This window comes from Protomyctophum parallelum (assembly GCF_964188405.1).
Source record: "Protomyctophum parallelum genome assembly, chromosome: 12".
Classification (NCBI taxonomy): Eukaryota; Metazoa; Chordata; class Actinopteri; order Myctophiformes; family Myctophidae; genus Protomyctophum; species Protomyctophum parallelum.
The window spans coordinates 29069999-29094354 of record NC_139712.1 but is presented as its reverse complement, the minus strand read 5'-3'; the positions used below and the strand labels follow the sequence as shown (position 1 = coordinate 29094354).

The 24356-nt window shown below is 43.2% G+C and overlaps 1 protein-coding gene across 1 annotated transcript in view; it reads right to left on the bottom strand.

The window, feature by feature from the left end:
- Window positions 1–24356, bottom strand: part of pou6f2 (POU class 6 homeobox 2) — a 111302-nt gene that overhangs the window by 56624 nt on the left and 30322 nt on the right. Inside the window, exon 4 of the mRNA XM_083777986.1 lies at window positions 18895–19114. Within this exon, the coding sequence (XP_083634112.1) occupies window positions 18895–19114 (220 nt within the window). The remainder of the gene's footprint in view (window positions 1–18894; window positions 19115–24356) is intronic.

Sequence of the window (24356 nt, the reverse complement as noted above, 5' to 3'; positions counted from 1 at the left end):
TGCGCTCAAGTCCCTGCCTCACCACGGAGGTTGTGGGTTCTAATCCACAGTGGTGCATCTGGCTTTGTCGTGCATCTACTCTATGCCAACACAATTGGTCCGTGTTCGGTGGAGGGTGATAGTAGTCACTGCATGTATTCCTATGGGCTGGGGTGAGGCGGCACCTATTAGCAGGGAGTGCTAGGCGGGAGGAGTAGGATGATGGCCTCCCAATTGGGGCTCCTCACTGGCAGGTGAGTCGGTAGGATTTAACAGGAGTGACAACTGACAACACAGTTAATTAATTGAAATTAATTGGCATAACGACTAAATTGGGGAGAAGGGGTATTGGGTAATTGGCTACTCTAAATAAAAATGAAAGGCGTTTCATTTTGTAGCGTTTGTAGCACTGTTGCTCCAGCCCAGAAAAATGCAGGACTAGTATAACGCTGGATAGAGTAAGTAGATGAAGGGATATGGTTTCATTTGGAAGGGCGACTGTAGATGTACAGGCGCTGGAGCATGTAAGTGTATGTTAATGAGTTTATTGGCTACAGTGGTGTATACAGTAGCACAGGGTTTTAGTGTTTACTGTTCATCTTGGAACTAAACAAGCTCAACCAGATAGATGATAAAGCATGTCCATGCTCTGCACGGTGAGGTCAGTAGCACTGTCACCTCATAGCTAGAAGGTCCCGGGTTCGATTCCCGCCAGGGACGCTATGGTCGCTGGGGAGGGACATGTTCTCTCCTCCACGTCATCAGCTAAGAAGGTTACATGTATTTAAAAAAAGATATTGATTCACTTGGGTTTTTGCTGAGTATAAGCCTATATAGAAAGCAGCTTGGCAATAGGTTGGATTGCTGGTAGGATCCTGTTATGTTCATCACATTATTTGTCATACAAAAGGGCCCGCAGTCAAGGGCAGGCCAACATGAATGGTGACTGTAAGTATTGAAAATTTATTTAAAGAATAAGCCCCTTGAGATGCATTATCTCGTTTTAGAGGGGGTCCACGCTTATTTAACTGACAGTGTAAAAAGACCACCGGCGTAGGGTCCATTGGGCCACGCAGGCCGTGGCCCAGTCAGTTTAGAGCTGGCCCAGTCTAACTTCGAAGAGAGGGGGCGAAAAAACAAGAAAAACAAACAAAAGATAGCCTACTTTGGTAGCCCTCGTTCATGCACATTTCTGTTTAGTATAGCAAACCACAGCATGGAAGCCGCCTTTGCTTTAAAATGAAATGGCCCCCCCAAACCGTTCACACTTCACACCAATCGGCCGGGCCGGGCCAGATGCATGAAAATTAGTTTATTTGGCCTAAAGTGACAGAATAAACTAAATGACATGCATTTAGTGACTGTGCACTTCAAAAAGCTATAGTCAGAAAATCAGTATTTATGTTCTAAAAAATAAATCTATAATACCGGTATATGTACTAAACTATACACACTATCGGATGTCAGGTCTACAAATGACCTGACATCTGTCTACAACATGCTATCTAAATTACATTTTAGCCTTTGTATATAGCCAGCGAGGACCTGTGATGTCATGCCGTGCTTTTTATTTGTGATTTTTCTATTAATTTGGTCATTAGGGTCCACAGAATAAGAGGCCTCTGCCGGAAACTTCGCGAAAATAGGTTGAAAAAAGTAAAGTAAGACATGATGACATCACAGCTCTATTCCTTGAGCTTTTGGACCTGTGGCCCCGCCGGCTAATAAGACTGCAAGGTTGTCAAGGCTAGGGTAAGTGCTCTGGAGACATTATGGAAATATTCTTTTTAACTAGCCTACTGTTACAGCTTTATCTGTCTTTGGCATTGCTAGAGAGGGTAAGCTGAGGCTGTAATCACATACAGTAGTAACTGAAGAGTTTCCCTGTCAGGAGTTAATGAAAACGTCCAATGTGACCCATCCTATGTTTGTAGCACCAAACACCATCCTAGACGTCATTCCGTCCTAACAAGCAGAGGTACAAACATTCCCCTTACTGGTCTGCATCACGTCCCACGATGGGAGTCCGGATAAAACACTAGTCGCAATTGCTTCGCTCAATGAGTCACGCTCATAATAATTACCCCACTGGAGGTATAAAGGAGCTTCAGCCAACGATGAGATCTGGTCATTATGTGAAGGTGGTCAAAGGAAGGTCATTTTTACTCCGTGGATGGTGTAGAGAAGCACTCGGGAGACTGATATCATCGTCGGATGATGAGTACCTCAGGTACTGACCTTACCGCACCTTATGTCTTAGCTCAGGTACTTACCGTACCAGATAGATAAAAGGTACTATCTGTAAATATGTAGATTATTTGTTTGGTTTTATTGATCTCTCTCCCTCTCTTCTCCTTGCCCCCTCCCTCTTCTTCCTTTTCTCAAATAAAAAACAAACAAACGATGATTTCACTGCACTAAGTTGATCCTGATTGCGATCTATTCCCTGATTAATTTTGTTCTTTAGCCTTAAGGCGCTGTACAGCAAAAAAACTTCTTTGTTTAGGGTTACAGTATGGATATGTGTCAGCTTCATCATGATTTCAGGCATTTTGTTTTGCAATAATCGACCTGCTGGTGGCGCTTCAACGGGCCAATGTGGAAAGGGTGGGATTTCTTCCTCGGCCTAGCCTCGGAAACACAGACGTTTTAATTTTATTTTAAGGAGAAAAAAAAAGTCTGTGGCCGAGTCCACTTCAATACGGTATACAGAAACTCTCTGCTGATTTCTGATCGTCTGCAACTTTGTTAAATTGACGCACACACGCACACACTCACACACACACACACACACACACACACACACACACACACACACACACACACACACACACACACACACATACACACACACACACACACACTTCTCTCTCTCGCTCTAATTAATTAGTCCCATGTCGCGCAGCTGCGTCTAGATTCTCCCGGCGGATCCTGCCGGAAGCTGCCTATTCCATAGAAAGCAGAGGTGGACACCAGGCTATCCTCTGCCTATAGATGGTATGTGCGAAATTTCATTAATGATTTCATTTGATTTGACATGAAAATGTGTTTCACATAAAAGTAATGTAAAAATAAAAATAAATGCCAGACAGACAGACAGACAGACAGACAGAGTCTTCAAACAAAGTCACATAGTCTTCGGCCTGGCGGAGAAATACAAATACTACTGCACACAGTATCAGTGTACAGTATACCAGTCTCGCTTTAGAGGGAGTTTACAGACTATAGGCAATTGGTATTTGAAAAGAGTCAGCCACGGGTTCTAAGACCAAAACACAACGCTTGTAGGGATCCAGATATAATGCTTTTACTTTGTGATGCAAGGCAATATCAAACTGTGCTGTAGAATTCTCACTCCAGGGGAGGCATTTGACAGAAATTGAATCCTCTCCACGGAAGTGGTAGTCATACAGTACAAGTAAAACCCTTGTGTACTTTACAAAGTTGGCATTTGGTGTCATGTACTGTACACACTCCACAGTGGTGTATAGTAACAGTACATTTACTCAAGTAATGTACTAGGCTATTTCTACAATAGGCTATTGTGAGTATCTTCTTCTATCACTGATGAATAACGGTGAGTGTCATATTTCTGGTCGTAGTGTAATCGCTGGCAAATCCCGATACTGTACATCTAAAAGCGAAACAAGTTTGGTCTTCATACAGCTTTTAAGCTCATCAAATTCCATCCCCATGACATTAGTCTAACAGAAAGGTTTCTCCCAGTGATAGCAGAGTTTAACTGACATCTTCACTGGATGGTACACGTGTCAATAGACAGTGTAACACCGAGGTTCTCAAACATACCCCTGTACAATATGTTTTCACCCATGGTACCCCTGAATTACATTGTTACTTTACAGCACCTTAGATTTATGTCATATCATGCTACGCAAATATGTAAATATTCCCCCCTAAAATACAGCATGTCATGCGGACAAAGATTATCTTTCATCTTTCCATTATGACAGATTGAAAATAAACTTCACGTTAAACCACTTGAACCCCAGTATCCCTCTTCTATGGGGAAAAATCGCCAAATTGTTAGCTTGTACATCAGCTATTTTTGGCAAAGAGATTTTGGTGTACGTGCATTAAAAAGTACAGTAATTAGTAGAGAGTCTAAGACAAGTTGTTCAACTGAAGTGATATTGATGAATTCCAAAAGTATCCTGCGGGGCAGCCGTGGACTTGGACTTGGACTTGCAGCCGTGGACTTGCATCACGGCACCCACACCCTGCACTAACCGTCTTTGGGTTCTGTCCTTCACGGAGCCCACATGGCTCAGGAGTCAGTGTCCACCCTCTCCCTCCTCCCGTAAAAAAAGAAAACGAGCCAGTTTTGCTCGTCAGGACAGACCCGGGGTTATTATACAGCGTGTTCATGGGTCCCATCATGTGTCGTCAGACACGAGGCACGAGGCCGCGAGTAAAAGCCTCATGCAAAATTTATGTTCATGCGGCTGTTTCAGTGGGTGGAAGGGAAAGGAAAATCAATATTGCGGGGCCTGATGCGCGGGGATGACTGAGTGCTCTCTGACTGACAGTAAAAGCTAAGAGAGATTGAGGGGCTACATTTACGGCTCCCAGAAACGGAGTGGAATAGAGTTGCACTAATAGCGGCTGCTCACCTCAAATTAGAATCTCATCGTCGGGATTATTTTTGATCACGCGCGGCTTTGATTGTGAGGGTCTTAAAGTATTGATGCCCTTAAGGTGGGAGAAAAACAAGCCCTCTAGAATTCATCTCTCACTGCGGCTTCTCTGAGTACAGCTATACACAGTGAAAGGGTTTATTATGCCGTGCCTTCCTCTCCCCCAACTCGCGTAGAAGCGATTGTAGAATAATGAAAAGACAATGTGGGTATGAGTGGGACATCATAGGGCCTTTGTTCTGCGCTGCTCCTCTTACATTATGCTTTTGATATAGCGCGCCACATACCCACAGTGCATTTGGGGAGGCATGCGCGAGGATGGAGCGCGCATACAGAGAAACGCGGAGAGAGAGAGAGAGAGAGAGAGAGAGAGAGAAAGAGAGGGAGAGAAAAATAATTCGGTGGGATGAAATAACCCCAAACAATGGGATTTGCTATCCATTCCTCTGCCTCCATCTTCTGTCTTTAATTATTCCCTTTGGTTGTCTGAGGGAGCGTGTAAGCACTTTCACACAGCACAACAACATGCCCGGCAGCACAACACTGTCTGCCTTAGTGATGTTGGGTTGAGAGTTCTGAGTGACACAGGGAGCCTCTTGTGATTATTAATGCTGTTTAATACAACACAGAGCGCAAGCCACTGTGATTGGGATGACGGTGGGGGTCGGAGGGCGAACAACAGATTCCGAAATGCACGCACGCTCAGAAACACAAGGGCAAAATGTTGAGAATCATGAACGCTTGGGATATATTTCTCACCGCGTGTGTGTATACAGTATATATATTGGCCCGCATGCACTGCATTTTTTTTTTAAATAGGCTAATATTTTGTGGACGTAACATGTAATGTGCACTATGCGTTTGATAACAGATACCATTACCAAACAGTGTACTGTGTTTTTGTACACAAGCCGTTTTAATGGAACCTCGGATATGCTCCTGGAGGGACTCTTTGTGCCGGTTTAGTAGTTTCTTCTTTTCCTCGAGACTCGCATATGAGATATTTGAGAGCCCAGAACGATGTATGATGAATGAAGAGGCATGCTGCTTATGCGCTTATCGTGCTCACTGACTAGCAACAGGTTCAGCAAAGGGCAGCAGCAGTAAATGAAATTCCCCACTGGGACAATATATCATCAAAAGCAATGTATGCACCTGAAAGTTACAAGCCTTCTTCAAATGCGGGACATGGTGAGCTTGATGGTCGGGGAAGGAAGGAAGGGGTGGGGTGGGGTGCGATGGTGGTGGGGCCGTGGGGGAAGGTAAAATAGGGAGGAGGAAAGAGGGTTCTTGGAGGGGTGAGGAGCAGGCCAGGCGCAGAAGCAGCAGATTTTGTTGAATTGGTTCTATTTTCATATTGGCTGATCTGCGTCTTTTTAACCATTTCACTGACTGCTGCACGGAGAATGAAAGGTACGCAGGGGTAATTTCACAGTGAGAGCTCACTGAACAAAACCCCCACGGTCTGTGGATGGAAAATGGAGCTAAAGTCTACTTTGTCATTGTGAATTATGGGCGGCGTAATTCGGGAAACAGCCCTTGAGGGGAACTACCCATAGATCCGAAGTCCCGTTAGTCCGAACATGCACTGCTCCCGTGCTTGCGGTTAGGTTTAGGTTTGCAGAGAGAGGGTGGGGGAGGGAAGGATAGATAAATAGATAGATAGATAGATAGATAGATAGATAGATAGATAGATAGATAGATAGATAGATAGATAGATAGATAGATAGATAGATAGATAGATAGATAGATAGATAGATAGATAGATAGATAGATAGATAGATAGATAGATAGATAGATAGATAGATAGATAGATAGATAGATAGATAGATCGATAGATAGGTGATGATGGGATAGAGAGTCAAAGAAGTAGTATAGGAAATGTGCTTGAAGAGAGGCAGGACGAGCATCTATACTCTCTGTACCCATACTTAGCAATATTCCCTCATGATCTGTAAGTAACGGATAGCCCTCTATCTCTATGTCTCTCTCTCTCTCTCTCTCTCTCTCTCTCCTGCCTTTCTCTCACTCTCCCTCCAAACATGCCATCCTGTCCCGATGCCACAGGATCCATCTGTGATGTGTCCGCAGTTAGTTCAGGAAGATGGCACCCCTGGGGGACGTACACGGTCCTCAGACGTCCCAGGGGACCTTTTGAGCGGCTACTGATGCTGATGAAAAGCCCCCTCGAACTAATCCGAGCCCCCTCAGATACACCACCGGGCCCATTAATTAAGGTAATTAGGCCCTGGTCAGCAATTAGCAACCGCAGATAAGCTTTTAGCCGCGGCTCAGACGACATCCCCCCAGTGGTGGAGGGGTTTGGTTCCACACCATCTGCTGACAAATGTCGCCATGGCTTCTTTGGTTACACAGGCGAGGGAACCGGAGAGCCATGTTTAATAATGACCTTGGTGTGATCTGGGTTAGCCCCTGAGACTGTGGGAGCCCACGCTTCTTTTAACGGAGTATGACTTTAGCTCTCTTGGTCCTGCCTCCCTTTCAACCGTGGGGGAACTACCAACGCTTTGAAAATCTATATCCAGCCAGACCTCGGTATAGGAGCATAGGAAACGTTCAGTGCACAGGATATCGATCAACATTAGAAAACGCAGAGTGGATTATAAGTAGTATTGAGCGGTGGATAAAACTGTATTGACTTTCTTGTATTTTTTAAGTTGATGATAGATTTGTATTGAAAATATGTTGGTTCGTATTGATAATGATGACACCGCCCCGGCGATATTGACAAAATGATATTTTTAAATGACAATTTAGCTACACTTCCACTAATCTTTGAAATAGCAGATCTACAAGCTCTTGTAGATCTGCTATTTTTGAAAAATCGTTAAAGATGGAGTGCCACAATTTTTGTATTTTTCCAGTTTTTCATGTGTCTATGAGGTGACCTTACTTCATTAGACACCCTGGAGTTGTTTTTATGCGCAATGGTGTATTAACTTTGTATTTAGGGTTTCTTCTTGGAGGCTGAACCCTTGACAGTCAAACGGGCCAATGAAGTAAACAGTAATATAGTGACACCCATAGACTGTAAAAAATATGGACAAAGCGTTCCCCGGGTCTAACATGAACGTAAAATGAAGCCTGTAATGATATGCTAATTCCTGATGTAAGTCGCCATCTTTGGTACCAGCTGGCCATTGGCTGGCTCCGTTTTGTATACCAGCTGGTCATTGGCTGCCCAGACAACGAGGCGGGACTTCCCCCCTTCTTCTCCGTTGGTTTTTATTTTGACTCGAGTGGGAGGGGAATCTCGATCATAGACTGTAATGGTAGCCACGCCCCTCAGAACATACGCGATGGTTTTTTTTCTTTATGGTCATTTTTTTAATTAATGGGACCATAATTTTCCAAAAAGAATATTATGACATTAGAAATGAGACTTTAAACTAGTGACTGGAAGAAGAAAGTATTCATGACCATGTTTATTAAGGTAATACAGTCTAGGTGAAGTTGGGCCAAAATACATGGGCCTCTATGGAGCTATGGGGCTTTTTGGGTCCGGTCCAGCGCCACAACAGGCCATTATATGAACTACCGATTTCAAATGAGGCTTCACGAAATATCTGGCTGACTGCCCCCCTGGTGACACCACACTATCAGCCCCTCCCCTAACCCCTCCCCCTTTATCATACAACTACAGCTGTGGGTGCGGCTTCAGTTCAGGTGGATCACCACCCATCACCACCCACCAGGCAAACCAGGCATATTTAATGAACTGGTGGGCGTGTCCACATAAAAGCATGATTTTAACAAATACTGTACACTTTTTGGAAAAGGTTCTTCCCCCTTATATTGTAATAATACCTGATGATCATGTTTTAGGGTGGAAAATAATGGTGGCACTCCATCTTTAAAATGTGCCTCAAATCTTTCAGAAAATTGTCATGATTTAGAAAACATTTCTTTATAATTTCGACGTCAGGCCTGAATGGGTTATTTACCTACGTCAAATACATCTCCTGTTCTGATGAATAAACAACACGATGAACCAAGAACTTCTGGATAAAAGTGGAACCACCGAGCGGCAAATGCAACTCCTTCATCACAACTTTCACATCTCTAACCGATAGAGGTTTAATGCTCTAATGACCTGTGCCAAATTTCTGGAGTCACTGTGAATTCCATGCTTTGGCAAAAAAAAGGGGTGTGTGCATTGTAGGATGCTGTGAGTAAGAACGGCCTGATAAAAATAGGCTGAATACACACATTCAACCTTAGAGGACAGATCATGCAATAACTCACATTACTGAGGAAATGGGAGGGGAAATAACCCATTACGACCGGCAAGGCTGATTCCACAAATAACTCCTGAATCAGTTGTTCTCACACTTTCAAGATTTTCCCAAATAATGTTAAAAAATAGCAGATGTACAAGCTCGCAGCGTGTCACAAGCTTGTGTATGTGCTGTTTTGAATAGCCAACGCCAAGGATATCTAAAATGACACTGTCGCATTCCCCGGTTTTAATGGGATAAAGGATGCGGCTTTACACAATTCTACATTTGAGGCAATCTGCGATAACACCATTTTCCATTCCAGTTCAGTCCCATAAAATTACCATTAACATTACAACTCATGCAGAACACAGATAAATGTAAAATGTCACCCAGGCGGGAATTCTAGTTCCACAAGATTACCATCTCTGTCTGCGCACCCTCCCACTGCACCTTGTCTAATATTTCATTTACAACATTTCATAAGTTCATTTTCCCCTCGCTGACCATGTAAATCACAAATCAATTTTAATTTAAAATGCTTGACTACAGATCGCTCCTGAAAGCTTCTGAATGAATCGCGCCTCAGCAATATGGCAGACCTTTAATGTGAGGGGAGCGAATCTCTTGGAAATCTGTCTGGCGAGGAAAAGTATAAGAAAGAGTGCAATCTAATCGTGTAAAACAACAACTGTGGGCCAAGTGGTCAAGCCATATCACAGAAAACATTATATAGGTTGTTTTGAATCGCATGAAAACAACATAGTGGCATAAACAATTATATTATATTGTACATTGTACCAGTTCAACAAGAACAGAGTAAATGTTGCAAAGCTATGGTATATTTACTGTGTAGCTGCTGGCACAGCATTGGCAATATGTAGCCTGTCTGCGAGATTATAAAATGTTAATTATGCTGTATAGAATTTCAATATTCTGTAAATTCCACTCTCATAAGCTATTTAAATTCCAAAGAGCTTTCGATAGCAGGTTCTACCTAACCTTGAACTGCAAGAAAAGCAATTTAGGGAACATGAAACGGTACAAAGTAAATAGTAAACTTCATATTCAAGGACTAAACGGTAAGTATCAGACACGTTAAATACCCCCCTCTAAAAAGTACATCATTTTTAAGAATTATTTTAATACTGTCTGTGACCATCCTTCGTGGGGGCCTACTGACGTATAGTTACGCAGCTGTACTGCATCAAAAGTAATCAACAAACTATACTATACCAAGTAAGTCGCGTGCACGCATCCGCCAAAGTTGACGGCCGACGGTTGGGCGAGCGCTGACGCTTTGGCATGGGACGTCAGATCAACATGGAATGAATTCTGTACTGCACTGTACCATTAGGAGCATGTCTTGAGTGTACAGGGTTTGATGAGGTCAGATCAACATGGAATGTCAGAACAGGTCAGCTCCATATATGGAGATCTAAGGGTGGTAGCGGGGACATTCTCTTGAGTGTACAGGGTTTGATGAGTTAATGGGTTAATTTTCAGGCCTGTTGAGAACTATAGTTTCCGCAGGCTTGCGGGCGCGGCTGCACTAATAATTTGGGGCAGGCCAGTCTAGAGTTTGAATGGACAGGTATCAGTCAAAATGGAGACATCAAAGAAGAAGGATGGATATAACCTGTTCTGACATTCCATATGGAAAATATGGGCATAATTGCGACAGAAAATCACATATACTAAGACATCAGATGTCATAGTGATGTCACAAGACCTGGGCACCATACAGTGTATATGGGGGCTTTCCCATGTATGGGGATTTTGAGTGATACACTGACGGGAATTGCACGTTTTCATAGTAAATGCGACATCTATCTATCTATCTATCTATCTATCTATCTATCTATCTATCTATCTATCTATCTATCTATCTATCTATCTATCTATCTATCTATATATTATGGTATGGTTGTCTATCAATCAATAAATCCAACGGAAGAGGGTCGTCAACAATGCAGAAATAATGACTTGACGTCAGACTTGCGGTCAGGGACCTTCATACAAGATTTGTGTTTTTTTGTTTTTTTTTCTTATACATTTTTATCCCACAATTTTGTAACCCAGTTTTTTCTTTTCACCCAGTGCCAATTATCTAATGTAATCCTGGGCGCTACACTTCCTCTGCCAACCTGGGGGGGCAGCGGACTGACCTCATGCCTCCTTCTATGCATGAGGAGTCCAAGCTGCTTCTTTTCACCTGACAGGGGGGAATTTCCCCGGCCGGACGTAGCGCGTGGAAGGGACACGTTATTCCGACCAGTTCCTTTCCCCTCCATCAGGCGCCCCGGCTGGCCAGGGGGAGGTAGTTTTAGAGACCAGGATTACGGCATGTTTTTCTGAGGGTATCTACCCTAGGGGACACGGGGAGAACATGCAAACTCCACACAGAAAGGCCCTTTCGCCAACCCCCACCTCGGGTATGGGCACTGATGACGCGGAGTGCCCATACACGCCGCCGGTGCCCACAGCGTCCCCAGCGGGAATCGGACCCAGGACTTTGTGAAGATTTGTGTTCTTAAAGTTCTGGTGACATATTTTGATGATGTGAAAATGCATTTCAAACAATGAAAAGTAGACATAAATATATACTGTATGTATATATATATATATATATTATATATATATATATGCTGCTATTTTCAAATGGCCGATGCATATAAGTTTCAAGTCCTCGTGTAGCCTGGTTGCTTTTTTTTGCTTTTTTAAATAGCTTGCCTGTGTGATATCGCCATGATGTCCACAACAACATGAATGTCTATACCAGTATACAGTAAGTCATGACAAACAAAGCCATACCAGATAGAAAACAAATCAAAGAATCAAACAAAAACCGGTACATAAATAAAAATAAAAGCCTTGGCGTAAGCATACGGGATATGGGAATTCCGTTTTAAAAGAATATTGCCAAACCGGGTCGTCAGATGCCATTTTCACGCAATTATTGAAATACATCTAGCGGAAATTGTGAACAAAATCATCATTAACATGTTCATATAACCACCAGGGAGAAAAGATTTTCTTACAAGTGAACTTCAAAACAAAAAAGATGGCAGGCAGTATTTTAAAAATTGGAATTCTCAAGGGGATGTGTATACACGTGTGTATGCGCCCATGCACAATACGCTCCAAAAACAAAAAATGTGAATGCATGTGTGTGTTTGTGTGTGTTTGTGTGTGTGTGTGTGTGTGTGTGTTTGATTCTAACCTTTTGAACGCTGTTCTGTACATTTTAGATTGGTTAGAGTTATTTTTTCCTCCCCTGAACTGTCACAGAGGCAGTAACCTCACACGTTCCCAAGCTGCTTATTGAAGACAAACAATAAAACCGCTGGCGGATATCAATGGCAGAGATGAGAACCCCGCAGCAGCACCGCCACCATATCTGCTGTGGGATTGCATGGCGAACCTGCCGGCGTCAACGCCTCGTCTCTGCCGGCAACCTCTCACTCTCAATTATTTGGCTCGCTGTCACAACAAATCAATCAAATTACCACTCTCCCGGACTGTGTGCAGCTGCTCCTATTGCATCGCTAGTTGCATTAGTTTTGAAATGTATGAGGTCTTACATTTCAACATCACCGTTATTTATTTAATGCAACTTTCTCTCTTCGGGGCGAGCTCCTCGTCTCGTGCTGGAGTTGAATCATTAAAAGGACGACGTGGAATACACACCTCAAATTAAACGGCGCAGAGAGGGGTGGGCTGGGGTGGAGGGGCGGGGTTACAACCTTCTGGCCTCCTCTGGTGTGGGGATATAGTAATGCTATACTCCTCCACTGTCCTATAATCTAAGCAAGGTAAACACGAGCAAATACTTCAAATGGATAGAAATAGTAATCATAGGTAAATGAATAACCTACTGAATCATCAGACTAGAACAGTATAATATCAAAACAATAAAGAATCTGTACACTGAAACTATATGTATAGGATGCCAGGTCAGAAAATTAACCTGGAGTGCTGCTACAGAAAGTGCTACAAGCTAAGGTGTAGTCTGAAAGAGGTGAGTCTTCAGATCACGGCATTAGATTTGGAGTGAGTCTGCAGTTCTAACCGCAATGGGGGAGTTCGTTCCACAGCTTGGGAGCCAGGAGGGAGAAGAGTCAGGGCCGTGTGGTGCGTTGTCCCGGATGTTTTAGGGAAGGTTTTAACAGCTTCCCTGTGTAATAAAAAAAAAAACATCGTCTTTGCCTACACAAGAAGCCTTGCCTATTGTGTAGAAAGACTAATCCAGCGGGCCTGTAATGAGTAGTAAGGGACACAGAGGCTTTCTATCCACAGACAGAGGTTAAGTCTGCGGCTGGAACCCTGCGGTATACATGTGCTAACCTCTGACAGGAGCAGCAGCATATCCTTGGCAGCCGAGAGGGAGAGGAGATGAAGTCTGACACGGACTAACTAGCAAGGAAACATTTGGGCTCGTCTTGTCCCCCAGGGGTCCGCCACTCTTTGGTTGGTGTAATGAGCAGAGATTTCCCTAATTTGTATGTCACTGAGGCCCACGCCTGCCTGCGAAACCCCTACCAACACCACTGAGCATTTTCATCAAACCCCGATTGCAGACATGCATTTGATTGGTACCGACACTGGGGTCTCATTACCGCAGGTGAGTGGGACTACACAACCTTTATTGATAGAGAACTCTTGATGTTTTTGGTTGTTTTCTTCACAGAGTGCAAATAAGATGGGATATGCTTCATTCATCCTACAGTATATAAGTGAGTCACAGAGAGCAGCCGTAGACAGAGAACATTGAACATTTCACACGTCTGATGCTTTGATAGCCCCTTGTTCGACAAGGGTAATTGCATTTTTGCTTGTTATGAAATCAGGCGAAATGTAAACCTATTAGGGTACGACAAAAAACTCTGCATGCTTTATGGAACATTCATATCAATATATAGTTAAAGGAGTAGTTCACCCCCCCCAAAAAAATATTTTCTATCAATTACACACCTCATGAAGCCTTGAATTCATGGATATGTTTTTGTTCTTGTCGCATTCCTGAGCCAATAATTTGATGACCTGGTCATCGGTCAACAGGAGATTCAGTAGGAGACTCCACCGGTCATCAAATTATTGGTTTAGGATTATATGCGACAAATGAGTCCATGATTTCAAGGCTTCATGGGGTGTGTAATTGAAAAATAAGTAATTTTTTGGGTAAACTTAAATAAATAATACACAGAAGTGTTGTGTTAGTTCGCCGTTGTTTTCACCTATATATATATTTGAAAAGCTGAAATCCTGCATTAACTTTTTTCTTTTTATTCATATGAGCTGTCACATTTACAGACCTCTAGTATGACCCAACCTAGTTTCCGCCTCATGTGAAGTCAGCTAGAATGGTGTGTGCACTCTGTCACAAAAGATAACTTTCTCCCTTGTTTAGTTTCATTGGGAATTTGTTTTTACTGCATGTTTGTGGGCATAAATCATTCTGACAAATAACCAGTTACGGCCGGTGCCTGTGTTTACTGAGTCTGCCACAAGATGCTGCTCAGTTTTATTTAAGCAACCGCTCCAACTTTACAGCACAACCCCATTACAGTGATAGTTATTCATCACAGTCTGAGAGAAGAGAACCAGCCACCCTACGAATGTCTCCCCAGCCTCTTCTGCCTGGTCTGTCCACATACACACATTATAGAGAAGGGTGGTGAAATAATGCAGAAAAAGAAAAAAGACAGACCATGGCGAGCATGTACATCTTCTATTTTTGAAGATTTTTGAAAATAATATTTCAAAAGTGTATGATAACTATATTTAGAAGGCCTCTGCATCAGGTCTTAATCGATTACAAAACAAATCTGAGGGGTTATAAGAAAACACATGGCTTCCCGCACGGATATAATGTATCTTAAGCATGCAGTACACAAGTAAGACGCGCAAACGCGGGAAGCGAACGCAGCTCGTAAATTGCAATAACAACAATTAGAATAAATTACGTTTATTTTTATTTTTAGTTAGTCATTTTTTAAAGTTTTCTACTGTGTGTGTGTGTGTGTGTGTGTGTGTGTGTGTGTGTGTGTGTGTGCTACAGCTGCGCCCTCTGGTGGCGGGCGGGTGGTGTCACAGCGGGACAGACAGACAGACAGACACACAGACAGACAGACATGATCTGCAGGGTCTCATAGTTAGTGCTCACTGCATTCGCAATCACTGCATTCGCAATAAACGCCTCAGGGTGAGGAGATGCTACGCTGCACTCCTTATGTAAACTGCACTGTATCTCCCCTCTGCTGAGAAAACAGCCAGTCCCAAAGACAAACAGCCTTATTAGCCGGTCATTAGACGGCTCATTACATTTAAATACAGCCATCGCCTCCCTCCCTCCCCCCTCCTGCCGTCTCATTACCGCGCCTCACAGTTGTCTTGCGTCTGATCTGACGCTAATTAGGCGCTAGCAGTGTGAGTGCTGTAAAACACACTCTCTCCCGAGGTCATGAAATGAGCTGACTGGTCCCAGGCGACAGCGAGACACTGTATTATATGTGTGATTAATCAGGCCTGGGAACCCAGGGCGGCGGGGGGGGGGGGTTGCTTGTCGGTCGGAAGAGGGAATTAGGGGGGAGGAGGGGAGGGGGAGGGGGTTGGGGGTGCCGAGGCCAGAGCTACGGTCGTCTTGACAGAGGTGCTGTGCCAGCAGGCCTCATTCAGCTTCGGCCGTGATGAACTCCGACAGAGGGGGGGTGAGGTTGCAGGGGCGGCCGCGTGGCCGGGGGGGCTCCCGGACACAGTCAAGACACGTAGCTTCACTCGTGTGACTCGTGTCACTTCCCTTCCACCCACCGAGTGGACTCTTCAGGGCGCATTCCCCCGCCCGCCCTTCAGACGGAAGAGGGGACATGTGAACAGGCGGGCCGCCTGTCAAGTCGACGCGGTTAAAAAAAGATCTGCCCACAGTCAGACGCATTTCTTCTTCCAAAAACAGCCTGTCCATTTCCTCCATTTGGGAAGATACTTTGGATTGAAGAATTATGCCAGGACGTTAATAGCTAATAATGTGCACGCTATAGCAGAGTGAGTGAGTGAGTGGGGTTTGTTTTCGCTCTTCGGTCACGGCATCCTGACATGTTGTTTGTCGATCACTTATCGCGGCGGGACCCTTGCCCCGCACGCACCATCATTGGCAGGGCTGTTGAAGTGCAAAACAGATGGACCTGCTGGGCCCATTATCTTTCCTTTTGCTCCAGGATACATTGAGGTCCCTCCACTGCCTCGCTGGATGTGGGGTTTATTAAAAGCTCTCCCCACAGCGATGGTGCTGTTATTTATGCATGTTTGTGTCCATTAGGCTCCTACTTCCACATTTCATCACTCAGGGCATGTGTCCATCTACTTCCTTCCCACACACACACACACACACACACATATGCGCGCGCACATGCATGCACGCACCAACGCATGCACACACAAAGGGAGCTTCCTCTGCACTTTGTGCTGTAGCTGGCATTATTGTAATCTCTGGGCCCGGAAAAAAAAGAAGAAGAAAAAAACACACTGCTTTACATGTAGCCTGGCATCTTTTTACATTAGCGGGCCTCTCTCATCTAAGATTCATGACTGACGGCTTCCCCCATCCATCCTTCAATCTAATGGTTATAAAAGAGACAATGTTTTAAACATTAAAATGAAAAACCATTTACAACTATGATCAAAAGAGAACACTTGGGCATTAAAGTTTAAACGGCGAGAGCGTAAGTACAGGCATGTGGACGGACGGACGGACGGATGAGGTGAGGTGAGGAGATAAGGCAGGAGGAGTAACGGTGCACTCTTGTCTCTTATGCAGGAGGGAAGAAGCATAAAGTGCCTTTTGCGCTCAGCTCCGCTGCAAAACGCTGACCTGTAATTAATATGGCTGTTCGGCGGCTCCTGGTGAGTTGGGGATGGCAGCTTTTTTGGGGATGCGCAACCCCCTGTAGAATTCTTACCTGGTCTGGGTTTTTTTTTTTACACATTCAGTATGCACAGAATGTCGATGTGTTTTCCATTCACTTTCTCAGTATATCGTCGCTGTTGGGCGGAAACCTCTGATCCCCATGTTCTCACTTTGTGTAATTAATGCCCTACTTGATCATACACACATAAGTATCAAATGTAGCAGATCCACAAGCTTGAAATGTGGGGTGAAGCCGCGACGCGCTTTGATCTGCTGCTTTTGCTATTTTTGAATTTGAATCCTGAAAAGTAACAGTTTTTGGCAAATGGGATTTCCACAAGACAGAGAAAAAAATCCAGGCTGTTTTACGTTTCGATTATCATCTTGTCACCAATTTGTTTGTAAAGTTTGTTACTCCATATACACCCAACAAAGATAACTATAACAAATGTTTTATACTTCACAAATATGGCTGAGGTTTTAAAAACATGGTCATTCTATGTGGCATATACTGGAAAAGAAAACGGGGAAAAAAAACGTTTTAGTGTGAGAACTATACTGATTTGGAAGGCATTTGTAGAATATATATAGTGGGTTAACCCATTTAGACATAACAAGGCCTTCTAAATCCTGAGTTTTCTGAAAACCTTATCTAATTTAACAATTGTAAAGTTGTCACGTGGCGCAAAAGATGTGCGCACTAGCCAATGAAAGCCCCCCCCTCCCTCTTTGGCTGCTGTAATGTGATCTCCCCTATGGATCTCCCTCTCCGCAGAGAAACCTTACCTCACGGAAGGGGGAATAGTCGCCTCACCATTTCGCTTATTCCTTCTAAATCTCTGTATTTAAAATATAGTCATATGTCATATTTAAAAGGCGCTTTATAGCTTCTCTCAGCTCAAAGCGTGTATGAATAAGGAGATAAATGAACAGCTGACGTCGGTGGGAGAGGACGTCAGCTGTGTGTGTGTGTGTGTGTGTGTGTGTGTGTGTGTGCGCGCGCGTGTGAGAGGGAGGTAAACAGTCAGCAACACGTTAAATTTCTACTTCTACTAAAGAAAGAGGCAGCGATGGAGCCATAAGTCCATATCCATAAATTCGGGGACATAAATTGCGCAAAATACTGTTAAACATGACGGCATCAGCCTGCTGCATCCTCCTAGCTGTTGTGTGCTACGCTAAATTATCATACAGAACCACAACAGTCAACACGGCATTGACCAGGGTTGCCACATTGACTGAGAGGGAAACAAACAACCAGGTCTATGAAAATGTTAACAGGCCAGATCAAGTCAGAAAATCCGAAAAAGTCAGAAAATAAATCTAGAATAAGCAACAATATTGCTGACTGTCAAACATCATTGTCCAATGTTGTTTTAGAGCAGTGGTTCTCAAACATTTTCATGTCATGGACCACTAATATTCTATATATATATATTTATATATATATATATATATTATATATATATTATATATAATATATATATTTACTATATATATTTACTAATATATACACACCGGTATATATACAGTGTACACAAACCGTATATCTATGTGTGCCCCGAGATTTTTAGGCTATGAAAAGTGTGCCCTGGGACAAAAAAGGTTGAGTTAAGCGATCACGATCTACCAGTATAGATTCTATACTGGTAGATCGTGACCTACCTTTTGGGCACCGCTTAACGTCAGATCAGGGGTTTTGTCGGCCAGCGCCAAAAATGCTCCCCGACAGCATAATCGGAGCAAATACCGGGCAGTGTGTATGAGCCATAACGTGTTGACTACACTACACTACACTAATAAGGACACATAATAATAACTAATAACCCATCCGTTACTACATGTGGAGTCAACTCCCGCAATTTCCTTCTTCCCATAGTGCGCGGCAACGTAACTCTGGGATGAGCGGCCGCGAAATTCTAGTACCAAATATGTACTCACCGGGGTGGTTGAAAAGCTACAACATGACGTCACTGGAGTCACTGTGATAAGCGACTCACCGCTCACCCCAACACGTCTCTCTGTTTTTTACGAACCGACATCACCTAAAAGGTGAGTATGGTTATCGCCTAAAACTGGAGTATCCGCGGGCATTTCACAGGTAAGACCCTCTTCTTACCTTGCAAGTTCTGTAGAGGGAGCGTCATGATCCCCCCTGCGGCAGCGGCAGCCACCAGGCTCTGGATGTTGGCGGTGGGGAGGGAGAGGACCAGGCCCTGCTGCCCACCCAGGTGCCCGCCGGCGTTGAAGGGGATGAGGATGGGCTGGTTCATGCCCCCCGCCGCCCCGGACATGACCCCGCCCACCGCGTTGGCCAGCTGCTGGGCCACTAGGAGGGACTAGAATAAACAACACACACACACACACACACACACACACACACACACACACACACACACACACGACAGTGTTAACTAAAACTATGAGGAAAAATGTTCGTCGACTACCTTTATTCACTGACGAAAACTAAATAAAAACTAAGCTATGATGACTAAAACTAAGACTAAATAATATACTGCAAATTCGTCAACAAATAAAAACTACACTAAAATGTCAGGAAGGGACTAGTGGAGAACTAGATCCAGTAGAACTAAAAGACAAGTCATTTTATGTTTAGTTGCGTCCGGGTGTTGTGCTCTGAAAGTAGCAGATCAATAATCATAGATTGGCCATTTTCAGCATGCAATCAAGTGTAAAATCAGGCATTACAACTCCATCAAGGCCCGACAAAATATGGACTGTAGATTTAGACAAAAACTACACTAAAACTAAAACATTTCAGATTACTAAAATAGGACTAAAACTAAATGTATTCAAAAGACTATGACTAAAACCCAAAGACTGTAAAAAATATGGACAAAGCGTTCCCTGGGTCTAACATGAACGTAAAATTAAGCCTGTCAGTCTTGAATTGTAAGTCGCCATCTTTCTAGATCCGTTTGGGCCCAGCTGGCCCATTGGCTGGCCCAGACAACGAGGCGGGACTTTCCCCCTTCTTCTTCGTTGGTTTTGAGTGGGTGGGGGATCCCGTTCATAGACTGTAACGGTAGCCACGCCCCTCAGAACATGCGCGACTTTATGGTCATTTTTTTTATAAATGGGACCATAATTTTCCAAAAAGAATATTATGACATTAGAAATGAGACTTTAAACTAGTGACTGGAAGCAAAAAGTATTCATGACCATGTTTATTAAAGATGGAGTGCCGTGATTTTTTTCCACACTTAAACATGATCATCAGGTGTATTTAGGTGTATATGAGGTATAAGTTTTTCAAAAAAGTGTACAGTATTTGTTAAAATGATGGTTTTATGTGGACACACCCACCAGTTCATTAGGTATGCGTGAGTTTAACCGTAGCACCACCCACCTAATCCAGTTCCTCCGCCTCCTCCTTTAAGACCACCCACTTGTCCTAGTCCCTCCCCCTCCTTATAAAAGGACAGCCCATGGCTCTGCCCTTTTGTTTACAAAATGACAAATTGGTGTCTGTAATGTAACAAGAACTCATGTTTTTGTGAATGTTAGAAGTGAACACTTCCCATATTTCTGAGATATCGTATAAGCACCATTATGCACTTATACTGCCACCATCCATGTATAGGCATATAATCCACGCATCCATACCATATCAGATCTGTTTTTTCAGATTTTTTATAATCATTTATTTATTTCCTCCAATTATATTGACCCTATTGTCACAATCAGCTCAGCTCATCATCCAATTAAATCATAGTTTAACAGCAGAAACAATTAATTTGATAGATCATTTAACATGAATAATTTTATTAATTTGCCAATATATTGTAGGCTATTGATTTCCTCCAGCTAAGCACCCTGGCATTAAAACTGTCCAAAACACTTGCACTGCCCTAGGCACATGATGCTCTGGACAGAAGACTCTCCACTCTTGCTCTGATCAAACTCAATTTACAACATGAATGTTCCTTCTGACTGCATTGAGTTTCAGCAAAAGTCGCCAGATTTAAAGAAACAAAGTCCACAAAAATAAGTCACAGATATTGCCTTGAATATTTATGAAAATGTTTCAACAACACCAATCCTTTTGACAACATATTAATTTGAGGGTCCTTCACATGAACCATTGGTCAAGTCAACCACATCTCCCCTGAAAGTTACTTATATGAAAACAAGCCCAAGTCGCTTGTAATAGCCAGACATGGCAACATGACTTCCAGCGCGACAACAACAACAGATTCTAATTCTTGACTTTACAGCCTCGTATAAGTATTAGGACCTACATATTGACTACAACAGCCAACAAGAATGCACATGCACTGTGACACTACACTCTGTATCAAAGCCCGACCACTGTGATTATAAAAGAAACAACCTACTCCTTGAGAACAACAAGAGCAACTATACAGCAGAGCAGGTAGGCTATATAAGGCTGGTTTGTTGTGGTTTCCTTGATTATCCTGAGGACCCGATGTGAACATTTACTTGCTTCCAATCTAACGGAAAACAGTCTGCTCTGCTGTGAACTGGTAATGTGTGAAATGACTGTTTGAAAATCTGCCACACAGTTAGGCACAGAGCAGCAAACTGGCTGCGCCGTTCAGTTCACACGTGTGTATGTGGCAGGCAGCTCCGCCCACAGAGGTTGTCGTATTTTAAAATATATATAGAGGGGGAGGTGCGTGTGTGCGTGCAATCTTTTTACGTCACACTATCCGTGTTTACTTCATTGGCCCGTTTGACCGTCAAGGGTTCAGCCTCCAGGAAGAAACCCTAAATACAAAGTTATTACACCATTGCACATAAAAACTACTCCAGGGTGTCTAATGAAGTACTGTCACCCCATAGACACATGAAAAGCTGGAAAAATACAAAAATTGTGGCACTCCATCTTTAAGGTAATACAGTCTAGGTGAAGTTGGGCCCAAATACATGGACTTCTATGGGGCTATGGGTTTTTTTGGGCCCAATGACAGCGCCACAACAGGCCATTATATGAACTTTCAGGAAATCCCGATTTCCTTGTGGCTTCACAAAATATCTGTCTGACTGCCCCCCTGCTAAAACCACACACACACACACACACACACACACACACACACACACACACACACACACACACACACACACACACAAATATTCCAATTTCCATGTACACTTCAGAAGTCTATAAAGGTATACGAAAACTATAGAGTGATCAGTGATCACATAATAGTCAGATTTTATTGGAGGGCAGACACAGGGCATGTGTCCAGGAAACTAAATTGAGATAGGCAGAAGGAAATCAATGGGAGAAAAAGTTCAGCACACCCCGTACTATATAAAGCAGTTGTCACTGGAGTGACTGCATTGCTAATCAATGGGTTTTGATAAATGCAGTTGTTTTTTGGCTGCCGACTTGCATACTTTGCTGTGCGTCTCCATGGCCTGACACAAGTCAACACGCAATGCCAGTGGCACTGAAAGAGTTTAAATTCCATCCTTGCATGGGAAAGAGTGGATAATTTGCCTGGCTTTCACAGAAATGCGGAGCGATTTGTATGTCATCTCATTGAACAAACTATCCATCCATCCAAGAATCCAGAGGCGTTCCCAGGCTAGCGTGGAGATATAATCCCTCCATCTGGTCCTTGGTCTGCCAGGGGATCTTATCCCAGTGGAGCCGTACAGGATGCCCTCTTAGCTGGCTCTTCTACCAGTGAAGGTACAGAGGCTCTACTCCTCACCCTATCACTATACAGCCACCTGTTTGAGAAAGTCCATTTCTTCTTCTTCTTAACAAACATTTAATGCTGCAGAAATCAGCCACCAAAATACAATGTAATCACCTTTCTGAAGAAAGAAAATCTGCAATTTATTATTTTTGGTGGGAAAATCAGCACACCAATCCAGACTTTTCATGTTACTTGCATGTTCACTTGCATTGGTTTAAAAGTTTAAATGCAGTCATACATGAGGCGAAGATATGTTATTATCAGAATGATCTCCCCGGGATATTTCCACTGTATTTTCAAAAGGAAATGGGATTGCACATTCACCAACAGGAGTGGGAACATTTGTGTCATGGCTTAAATCCACAAAATCAAAAGGGTTGGCGTCGTTCTGATACAATTTTCAAAAACATGTCAGCTTTTGATCGGATCAACCGAAAGTAGGCCTGACACAAGAAATTCAGCAAATGCAGCAAAATAGTATCAAATATGCAAACACACACTCACTTGGGACAAATATGACAAAACATCAAACATTTGGCCTTCAAGTCAAATGACCTGCCGGGCACTATGCGGTAGTGCCATTCTCAAATCCAATACATAAAAGGGTGACACCTCCACCAATTTAATAGATAAAACTACGGATGCACGGAATCTAAAACGGACTTGCCACAATCACGAGAGGCCTTGCCGAGTGTTGACAGTGACACATTGAATAAGTGTACTGTACATACTGTACAAACATGGATATAAATTGTTGACTGACTGAATACTAATGTACACCATAAACAATAAGCCCTCTGACTAGCCTGGGCTGCACAATGTTGACTCCTATACCTTGACCAAAATCCCCCGGGCCTCTAATGCCATTTGTCAGCTATCTGCTTGTGTTTTGCATGGCACGTGGGCAGCTTGCAGAGCGCAGGGTCAACTTGTGTGAAGACGCACCACTGGTACTCCTGGACGCCAGGTTGCTTCTATAGGTGACAGGCTCTGTCGCTGCGATAACCCTGCATTCACGGAATCACGGTGCACAGAGCGTTTGCATGCTCCAATGTTTGCAATCACAGGTTAGCCAATGTGAGGTTAGAGGGGGCTTAAAGCGTACTCAAGAGGTCTTGGCACAAAAAAGTAAATAATTAAATAAATAAAAACTATTTATATATATATTATAGGCTATATAACAGACACTGTCCTTTTTATTTCTAAACTGTTAAAATAAAGTAACATACTGTATGGGGAGGTGCAGGGAGAAATGATTGTTGCTGGGCGAAGATAAAACAGTGGCAGTGATGCTCTCTTTCAACATTAGCTTGGATATATACGCAACATAAAATGACAATCGCTGAGAGTATCAGGAGCATTCAAAATGACACTTGCCATTATAAACTTCTGGAAAATAATTAATAATTTGAGAGATCTCAAACATTTCTCAAAGGGTGGTGATAGCAAAAGGCAGACCGTTTGTCAGCTTCAACTGACATACAGTGCTCTATGTTTAATCTTGCTTTCTTAACTATATGTAATCTTGAACAGCAGCAGCGGAAAATCAAAGGCACTCTTTGAACATTTCAAATCAGTCAAACCAAATGAGACCGGCAGGCCTTGACACCGAAGACAGCCTTACATAGAAGGGAATACCATTAAAAGACAATGCAACAATTATCAGATGTACCTCTGATTTATTTATCATTACTGGTAGCTTTAGAGAACTATGCATTTTGATTGGGTACATATAGAGGCAGCTTTTTTAAAGCCCTTTGGAGATATTGAAGTATACAGGAGCACTTGTCATCAGGTTGTTTGGTTGCGTAAGTTTACAACATTACATGTCTAAAAAATGAAAATAGCTTGCATACTGTATCACAATCTCAGATAGGACAAGAACATA